General features: G+C 41.9%; 2 protein-coding genes across 2 annotated transcripts in view; one reads left to right on the forward strand and one right to left on the reverse strand.

Moving 5' to 3' along the window:
• Positions 1-1,321: 1,321 nt before the first annotated feature.
• ndufb2 (NADH:ubiquinone oxidoreductase subunit B2) lies at positions 1,322-2,344 on the forward strand. Its single transcript, XM_014004269.1, has 4 exons — positions 1,322-1,524; positions 1,657-1,801; positions 1,927-2,002; positions 2,252-2,344. The coding sequence occupies exons 1-3, from the start codon at positions 1,439-1,441 to the stop codon at positions 1,999-2,001; spliced, it is 306 nt and encodes a 101-aa protein (XP_013859723.1). The 5' UTR covers positions 1,322-1,438; the 3' UTR covers position 2,002; positions 2,252-2,344.
• A 1,033-nt stretch (positions 2,345-3,377) lies between these two features.
• The window catches only part of kdm7aa (lysine (K)-specific demethylase 7Aa), a 28,924-nt gene continuing 22,872 nt past the window's right edge, over positions 3,378-9,429 (reverse strand). The window contains exons 12-18 of the mRNA XM_014004263.1: positions 7,743-7,985; positions 7,499-7,626; positions 7,255-7,409; positions 7,078-7,172; positions 5,254-5,417; positions 4,831-5,174; positions 3,378-4,589 (exon numbers count right to left, since the gene is read on the reverse strand). Coding sequence (XP_013859717.1) covers positions 4,501-4,589; positions 4,831-5,174; positions 5,254-5,417; positions 7,078-7,172; positions 7,255-7,409; positions 7,499-7,626; positions 7,743-7,985 — 1,218 coding nt within the window. The 3' untranslated portion in view covers positions 3,378-4,500. The remainder of the gene's footprint in view (positions 4,590-4,830; positions 5,175-5,253; positions 5,418-7,077; positions 7,173-7,254; positions 7,410-7,498; positions 7,627-7,742; positions 7,986-9,429) is intronic.

Below are 9,429 nucleotides of genomic sequence, written 5' to 3' on the forward strand. Positions count from 1 at the left end.
CACCCGCAACTATCAGTGCTCGCGCGCACTTTGGAGACGACGGAGACACAAAAACGTCGAAGTTGAACCACTCGGGTGTATTTTATTTTATTTTTCTTACGGAAATGTTCTGCTGTCGAGGATACTGCGATCACTGGAATAGAAAACACTTGTCTTGAACCGTGCACCCATCATGATTGCGGTTCGAAGACAATATTTTTACGTCATAATATGGCACACCGGTGGTGAAGCGTAGGGGGGAGCAGTGATTGTCCAAAAGTTAGTGATGAAGGTGGTCATTTTTGAGAATGATGACATCATGCAGTTAGTATTTGTGGGCGGGCTCTGAGCTGTGAGGGGAGAGGGGCGCAACCGGAGAGCACCAACGACCAGGCGCCATTAGGTAAAAGCGTCAAATTAGCGCCTGTGTTTTACAACGAAGCGAGCAGGTGGCTGAAACTCACTTAAACGGTAGAGTTTAGATGTACGCCTGAACAGAGAAGAACGGAAATTATCTTTTTTCCCGTAACGAAAATCGAGAACTTTCTTGACATGAGGTGAAATTGGTCGTCGACTGGAAACAAGATGGCGTCTAGGATTTTTTTTCTTCTCCTGTTTGGGCGGCGGCGGCGGGCGGTGTGCGCGTTCTCGCGACAATGTTATTTCCTGTTTTCGTGTCCTGGAGTAGTTCTTTAATTTTCATGAAACGACCGCAGTCCCGGAGGGCGACCCTGTCGCCGGTGATATAATTTGTTTATCTAGTTTTCGGAGTTCGCGCTGTTCTGGAGGAGGATAAACAATATATTTCTGTACACACAGAAGTGAAACCCCACATTGCAAGAGTTACAGATGAAAAAGTCACACAAGCACATTGTTTACCATTTTCGGCACAAATAAACAACAGCTCAACCATACATTGAGTGTGAATAGATTTGTTCAGATTTTTCTCCATCTAGTGGTTCAAACACGCAATTAACTCAGCTGTCATTTGAACATGCAATAATTTACCAAACTTAATGAAAACGATTTATTCAACATATTTTTGGTTTGTTTTATTAAGATACAAAAAGGCTATATGTTAATCTTTAAGCCACATGTTTGTATTTGAGCTAGTTAAAAATATTGCCAAGTTTTTCTAAAATAAATAAATACAAGTAATGTTAGGATTGACTGCACAGTAAATACTTTTAGTTCAGATGGTGTAAAAATGTGTCAAACCTTGGTCATAAATTTTGGAATTTGATTCTGGAGAAAAGCTTAAACAAAAGACAACCAGCAGTTCTCCGGCAGGCCGACAGGGGGCGCTGTGAGAAGTGCGCTGATTAAAAGCCGAATTACTTCCGGCTGGTGTTCCGGAAGTCGTTTGAGAAACGGGAGAAGGTGACTTCTTTGGTTGCGGTGCTTTGCCCAAATTCTGACAAAGCCCCTCAGAAGACGGGGTTCTGTTGGATAAACAACCATGTCTTCTTTAGGACGGGCTTTTGCAGTCCTTCGGACAGGAGCTCTGCTGTTCAGGCGCAGCCCGAGAAGGATACAGAGCAGAAAGTGAGTTCGTTAGCATTTTAAGCTAATATACATCGATCGAATACAACGCGCTTGTGAAATATCGCCACAGCGAATATATGTAAAAAATGTTAGTTCGCATTTAAACTCGTGYGCGTTTTGTTGATGTTTCAGAGCTAGCTGGGAAACGGAAACTGGACCACTATACAGAGAATGTCCAGTACCGTCGAAGAAGCTGCGGTTCGATGCGGAGTTCCTCAGTGCGAGTATGTGGTTCTGGATCCTGTGGCATTTTTGGCACAACCCAGAAGCGGTGATAGTGAGTAAAGCTTATTTTCTACGTGCGAGAAAATATCACACACTTGTGTAAATCGTTGTGAAGGCCTACTCCGAAAATCAAAACAGCCACAGAATTTACAAAAAGCGTCTTACGTCTACTTGTAGGGTCACTTTCCCTGGCCAGACGCCTCTCAGTGGACTGATGAGGAGCTTGGTATTCCACCAGATGATGAAGAATAAGGTGATCTTTTCATTTTGTCTATACTTTAAGCTTTTCTTGGGAAATGTCTTTTGTAAACAGAGCTCTGATCTGAAAACCTGGCATATTGTTTTTACAAAGAGAGGATAACTGGATGAGCTTGGATTAACCACCGATCAAGACGACTTTAAAAATAACTAGGATGTTTTGCGCTTTGAAGCAAAATATGGTCTGCTCAAGACTCTTGCACATTACTGTAAAGCTCATCTATGTATATTTTTCTTTTTGCAGATGAACATGTGGAATATGCATTCTTTGGCAAGGCTTTATGAAGTCTGGATTTTCTGAAAGTTTTTGTTGTAATAAATTAATCTTTAAGTTAAACGGCCTGGTTTTAATTGATTGACCAAAAAAAGCAGTTTTATTACATCAGTTTTATTTACACGCAACCTTTGAAATGCTGTAACAAATGCAACGCATAAACAGTGTCACAGTTAGCCAGTGTTTGTATTATCAAATCATAAGCCATTTAAATCTGGGAAAATCAACACACAACACAAACGCTGAAAAGGGGGGAAAAAGAGGGGGTGACAAATCCTGTGCGGTGAATAATACAGCTTATAAAAAACCCTCCCTGCGGGCCCAGCTTTTTTTTTGTTTTGTTTTTTTTAATGACTTGGCATGCAGAGTTCAAAAAGTGTAGTGTAAGAAAAAAATAAAGCTAGGTAATTAGCCTAGCCCTGTGATTAACACTAACTTTCTATAACTTAAAAACACCTCATCAGGGCTGATATTGTTCACACAGTTACTTGCAGGTCAACCTGAGCAAAGCTTTCCAAGTCTCTGTTCAAGAAACGGTCTTAAAGCTACACATTTACCTCAACGCCGTTCGAGTCGACTGGATGTTTTATGAGCAACACTGAGGCTGAACGTGTGGGAAGGACAAGGGACAATACCAAAGACTGGTTAGGTTGGAAGATACAAATGTTAAAAGCTTAAGCAGAGTGTATTTGTGCAACTTGAAGAGAACAAACCTCAGTTTTCTTTGTTTGTTTTGATTCGTCGGAGGGCGTCCTGTCTGCATCCATGATGTGGCTGGTGGATAATCAAAGGTTATGTCCATGGCATCATTCCCTGAGAGTGAAGAACTGCGCACCCAGAACAAAACACATATTTCACATCTGCACTGGCATTAAAATATAAAACAAACTAAAAAGATTACCCACTCATCCCATTAAAGTTACTTATTTTCAACTTCTGAACAGCTTTGGATCAACCACAGTGGCTCAGATACTTTTTTTTTTGCTAATTAAGGGTAAGTGGCACTGACTGGAAACAGATGTAGATTTGAGGTTAACCTAACCAAGTCTGTTAACACACAGCTGAACGTCACAAAAGAAACACAACTGACACAGGCTCAAGTCAACTGGGGCAGGAAGTCGTTCATGACAAATAGAAGGTAATAAAARTCTGTAGGTAAACTGCTACTTGACAGACTAAAACATCCACATTTACAAAGAAAGAGTTTAAAAGATTAAACAATAACCCCCTACAAAGAAACAAAAATAATCCTCAGAACAGCTGAGATTTCACTGTCATTTCAGAATAAAATCATTGATTCTTTCAATTAATAAATACACCATATTCCATAAAAATAACACGCAAAAAACAGATCAAATGAAAAATAAATTAAATGAGTCGCTTCAAAGGTAAACGACTCAATTCCTATTGAAAACTAATTCATAGAGAGGCAGCACTTTGAGCAACTATCTTTTTTTAAACTAATTAAACAGTGCAGAAGAGAGTAAAGTCTGCACCGAATAGTGCAAAGTCTGCTCCGGACTTTCCAGCGAAACACGATGCGTCGCAGTGCTGCCTCTCCTTTCCTCCCCCCTCAGAGTCATTATTGCTGGTGTGATTGAGATCAAAAGGGAGGTAAAAGTTGGGGAAGGTGGGGGCTTAGAGAAGCGAGTGGAGGAGAAAAATAAAATTAAAAAAGCACCATTTGAAATATCAGTTCACTGCCTCTGCTTTCTTTAAGGTAGCACCACGTTTCCCGCTCACCACCAGGGTCAAATGCTGCTTCGTCTTGTTCAGCTTGCAGAGAAGCAAGCAAATCAGGAGAGGAGAAAAAAAACATGAGCAGAGTGATGCAGATGATGTCGTCTCCCTGTTGGATGAAGCATTTCTGTCTTCGTCCTCTTTGAATGCCCTCGGAAGCTTCGGTCCACGTTTTCTCCGCTTCCCGTTGCTGTTTTTTTTTTTTTGTTGTTGTTTGTTTTGTTTTGTAGTGTGCTTGTTGTGAAGTCGTGCATTACGCTTGTTTCAGATCCGATACCCTGTCTCCTCAGCATGCACAGTGAGCGCCTTTTACATGTCGAGATTTGTTCTGGTCGTCTGCAGGCAGTGGGTTTAAACCCCCCTTGTTTTCCAGCAAATATACAAAAATTTTATTTTTTCTCTTCCTTCTTCAAGTAAGCCCTAAATCATCAGAACGTTTTTTTTTTCTTTTTTTTTAATGTTTCAGGGGGGAGAGAAGGTTACACGAAGACGCGGCTGTGTCTGTTGAGTTTTAGGATCTTGCCCAGTCTTTGCTTAGCTGTGGCCATGCCTTTTTTGGGCCTTTTACCTGGGGGGGAAAAAGGGGAAATGTGATGAAATTATTGACATAACTAAAGATAAAATATTAAAGCTACACCTCACCTTTAATTTGAAATCTCTTTTTAATGATAAATACCTATAATAATGCYATCAGGATATTTCAGATAATTATTTGAAAGCAGAAGGTGAGTTTGTAAATCTGAGTTTCTACAAACTCAGGTTGAAAGTGAACAGAGGGTAAACAGTTTAGAATAATCTGATTCTCCAACCTTTCGTGGCCTGATTGCTGACAGGTGGGGGGTTGGGGGCGTGCCTCTTCGAAGGGTGCAGCGGTGGGGACATGGAGGGGTCACAGTACTGGTAGTCTGTCTCTGGGCTGGGCAGCCCTTGATTGTCCCAGGTCTCGCTGCTGCTGTTGCCCTGGCTGTCCATGGGGCTACTGCCCCCCTGCAGCCTGTGCTGCGGCGACTCCTGCGGCGAGCGCCGGCTCGGGCTGGACCACCAGGGCTCCCGGGGCGACGACACCTCACCYGGCTTGGAGGAGCAGAGCAGACCGGCCATGGACAGCATCCCCTGAATGGCCTCTTCGGTGCTGGGTGAGGTAGGACGTTCTCTGCAGGAGGCAGCAGACACATCATCACTGATGTTTTTTTTTTAAGTGCCTCGATTCAAACTTTGAGAGTTTTTCTCACCGTTTGAGTGGTTCGTGTTTGTGCCTGAGATTCTGGCCAGACTGGTCCAGCTCGATGGTATGCCCTGAGCCCATCTGCTGAGATGAGCCCCTCTCTTCCTCTTCCTCCTGGGAACTTTCAGAATCGTCGTCCGAAGACGAAGAGGATGACGATGATACTTTCCGCTAAATCGGGACAGAAATTAAAAAAGGAAATTCATCAGTAATTCCAGCAAAGACTTTCAGATTTACTGTTTTATTTTAAACTAGAGAATTTGTGTTTCATGTGAAAATGCAGTATGAAAGCTTGATGCTGAAAGACTTTTGCTGATTAGCTTAAAAAAAGCTGAAACTAGCCTAAAATAGCTTTAAAAATTAGAAATAGGTTAAAAGTAACAGATTGAGCATGTTTGCTGAAGTAAGCAGCAAGAAGTTGAAATTAGCATAAAAAGGTGAATTTGGCTGAAAAAAGCTCAAATTAGCTTAAAGGTAGCTAAAAAACAAAAAACAGCTGAAAGAATAAAAAGTTGCTAAAATCAGCAAAATACAAGACACATTAAGCTGAAATTAGCATAAAATTGAAAAAGAAAAAAAATCAGAACCAGAACGAAAAGTATAGCAAAAATTTATAAATATTTTGAAGGTTTTTGAGAATATTGATGAAAGTGCCATCCTGTCTTTGAATAAGAATAAAAGTGTCTGAAGTAGCTAAATATCTCAAAAAGGATAAATTGCTAAAATACTAAAAGTCCTTGCAGGAATATCCCAGAGGAGTAGAATGTTTTGATAAATGAATTGTACAAATAGCACAAAAAATGTGAAATGAGATACATGCAGAAAACTTTAAAGGGATCCCTGATTAGGTGTAACATTAGACTTTATATGATAAACATATACTTTAACTGTAAGATAAAGACTGTAAAAATACTGTAGGATGTTCAGTTTTTATCATTTTTAAACTAAAAGCTTAAAAATACATTACATGGACGGGGCCATTTTATTTACACGCAAAGCATTCTGGGTAAATGATGACATCAATGGTCCTCGGTGCGAGGCTGCTAGCAAGCTAAATCCAACCTGAAGGTTAATCCTGGACAATATCTGATGATCGACTCTTTTAAATGAAACCAGAGAGCGTTGACAGAGAGGAACCTCAGCTTAGCCTGTTAGCTTTAGCCCCGACGCTTTCACCATATATATGTATTAGCTCAGCGCTACACATTCTCCTCTCATCACTGAGGTCCTCCATCCACATGACAGAGAGGGGAACAYAAAAATAACTCAGCCTGYAACTGAAAATAAGGATGGAGGACCTCAGTTTAGCTTGTTTGTCGCACTAGCGCCGAGCTAATACACATAAGGACATATAGCATGAGGGCTAACAGGCTAAGCTGAGGTTCTTCTTCCATGAAGCAGCTCTGTTGTCCTCCATCCATATTTTCAGTTACAGGCTGAGTCATTTCTACCTTCTCCTCTCTGGTTTCATTTAAAAGAGTCGATCATCAGATATTGTCCAAGATTAACCTTCAGGGTGGATATAGCTCGCTCATACCGCTGACCTATCCACGTCATTATTTACCCAGAATACTTTGTGTGTAAATAAAATGGCTCCATCCATGTTAAAATATATTTTAAAAAAATTACAAAACTAAACAGCCTACAGTATTTTTACAGTCTTTATTTCACAGTTAAAATAAATGTTTTTCAAATAAAGTTTAATGGTACAACTAATCAGGGATCCCTTTAAGAAAAATGATCAAGTAACTGTTTCTACTTAGTTTACTTCACACTGCTGTACGTATCAGACAGGAAATAAAATGTCTCATAAAARCTGTAGGTTATTTACTTCTGTGGGAGAATCGCTGTCCGACTCCACGTCCGACACACTGGAGTGTCCTGAGACTTCTTCCCTGAGTTCATTCTTCACCGTCTCCAGACCCCCTGGGACACAGAGGAGAGCACCCCATCAATCAAAGCTCTTTATAATGAACATGSTGATTATGGAGCTCGGCCACCGGCTTACTGAGGAGCGTGGGTTTTTCAGCTGTGCTGCGCTGCTCTGGACCGCCCTGCGTCTTCTCCAGCTTCACAACCACACAACTCTTTAATGAGCCGTGGACACCAGACGGCTGCTCGTCCTCCGTCTTTACAGGACTGCTGCCTGGTCGCCTTAAATCTCTGCACAGAGACAAAACATGACAGAATGTTAACTCTTCTTCTGTTTATCTGTTATCCAAACATTAAGTGTCGACTAACGACTGTTTCACCTGATGATTCTTCCGTTGACCATCATGAGCCGAAGGTGGTTGTCCTCCAGCGCCTCGGCCACAGCTGCTGCAGATGCCGTTGAAACTTTATTAAATTTCGCATGAACCTTGGCAGAAAACCCTGGATCCTGGGGGCACAGAGTAACAGCTGATCCTTTATTTGATCTGTGCGACAAAGCTCGATCTTGAGCCAACAAGTCAGTGCTGCTCAAACATCAACACAATATTTATCCCTGAAGCTCACCTCCTCTAGAGGTCCCACCTCCAGCCGCTTCAGGACCTCCCTGGTGTGCTGCTCCAAGATGTCCAGGTTGGAGGGCACCCTGGGGGCCTGCCCCTGCTGCTCCCTCAGCCGCCTGGCGGCCCTTCTTGCTCGCCGCGCCTGGCACAGCCTCTCCAAAGAGCGAGTTGTGAGGCACTCGCTCATTCCAGACGGTATTCCACATCCCTGAGATTTGACTGGCTTACTACCACTTAATGGTTCCTCCTAAAGAGAGAACAGAAGGATCATCATCTAGTTATTGAGGGCAAAGGACAACTTCAAATCATTAAAATTATTCATTGTACCTCGGCAAACGGTAAAAACTATGGGATAAATCTTGTGCCAAGGAATTTGAATTGCATTGGTTTGAAAATAAGTTTCACTAAATTGAAATTGATATTAATGATTTGTATCTGAATTAATTTGCTTTGAAACTGTATTTTGGTTTATTAAAAAGTCAGTTTGACTTTCACTTTCAGCTCCAAAATTCAGATTTTTGTGTCACACATCCTGGTCCTTGAGAAAGCCAGCCAGAGTAATCAAACACAGATCCACAGATTTCCCTTTCACTTTGGTGAAGTTTCTCTTCTGTAATGTAACAGAGATGATGTAATCCACTGTAAAAGTGACAAAAAGTTATTTTATTGCAGTGATATGTAGAAAATGTTACATTTACATCACATCATGGATCACATATTGATCAGCTGCTGCTTCTGACTGATCCATGATGTGATGTAAATGTAACATTTTATACATAGAGTAAAATTAATAACTGCAGTAAAACAACTGTCTGTTTTTGTCACCTTTACGGTGGATTGCATCAACTCTGTTAAGCCCCATCTCCAGGAACTCGGTTCTACTTGATTCACTTTGGGTCGGGTCGGTTCTGCTCAGTGTGTGCGTCTCCACGCAGTGTCCCTCACTCTGTGGGTGTGATTAAGTGCGGACCGTCCGCAGCGGCTTCAACTGTTGTGTTAATAAAATAAAATATTTTAAAAAAGCTGTTGTAGTCTTACCGTTCGGACTTTTGCCTACGTTTTTTTTGTGTGTCGCGGTGCTGTTTATAAGTTCTTGTGTAACCGTGGGCGGCCAGTTTGTTGGAAACCTCCCGATTATTTGCTCAGCTTCGTCTCCTTCACCTCTCTCCAGGAAGTGTTTACAAGTTCTACTTTTCTCAAGATCACCAAAAAGGTTAGATGGATTTATCACTGTTTTTACCATGTTGCTGTATTGCGCCGCGCGCTCGTATTCCAAAACAAAGGCGTCTCTCTCCACGAGGAAGTTTGCACAAGTAACTCCTCCGTCAATCAATCCCAGAGCTAATCCACAGACAGAGTTCTGCTGAAGTGAAAAGTGCGCTGTACTCGCTTCTACCCGCTTAGAAGCACCGAAGTGGAGGTTCTGAAACAGCGCGTCTGTGCGCGGTTCAGCGCTCTTGGAAACTAACGGAGACACATGGGGCCGAGACCGAGCCAACTCAAACTGCGTAAAAGTGGGTCCGTGGAGATGGGGCTATACATACAGAAGAGAAACTTCAAAGTGAAACATAAATCTGTGGATCTGTGTTTGATTACTCTGGCTGACTTTCTAAAGGACCAGGGGTCGGATTTATAAAACTGGCGTACGCACAATTTGAGCCCAGAAACTTGCGTACGCCACTTTTCACGCC

Source organism: Austrofundulus limnaeus, unplaced genomic scaffold (assembly GCF_001266775.1).
Source record: "Austrofundulus limnaeus strain Quisiro unplaced genomic scaffold, Austrofundulus_limnaeus-1.0 Scaffold22, whole genome shotgun sequence".
Lineage (NCBI taxonomy): Eukaryota > Metazoa > Chordata > Actinopteri > Cyprinodontiformes > Rivulidae > Austrofundulus > Austrofundulus limnaeus.

Excerpts from the sequence above, each read along its gene's own strand:
- ndufb2 (XM_014004269.1), top strand. The coding sequence starts at position 1,439 with ATGTCTTCTTTAGGACGGGCTTTTGCAGTCCTTCGGACAGGAGCTCTG. Across the intron at positions 1,525-1,656 it reads AGAAGGATACAGAGCAGAAA|AGCTAGCTGGGAAACGGAAA; the intron begins GTGAGTTCGTTA and ends TTGATGTTTCAG. Across the intron at positions 1,802-1,926 it reads ACAACCCAGAAGCGGTGATA|GGTCACTTTCCCTGGCCAGA; the intron begins GTGAGTAAAGCT and ends GTCTACTTGTAG.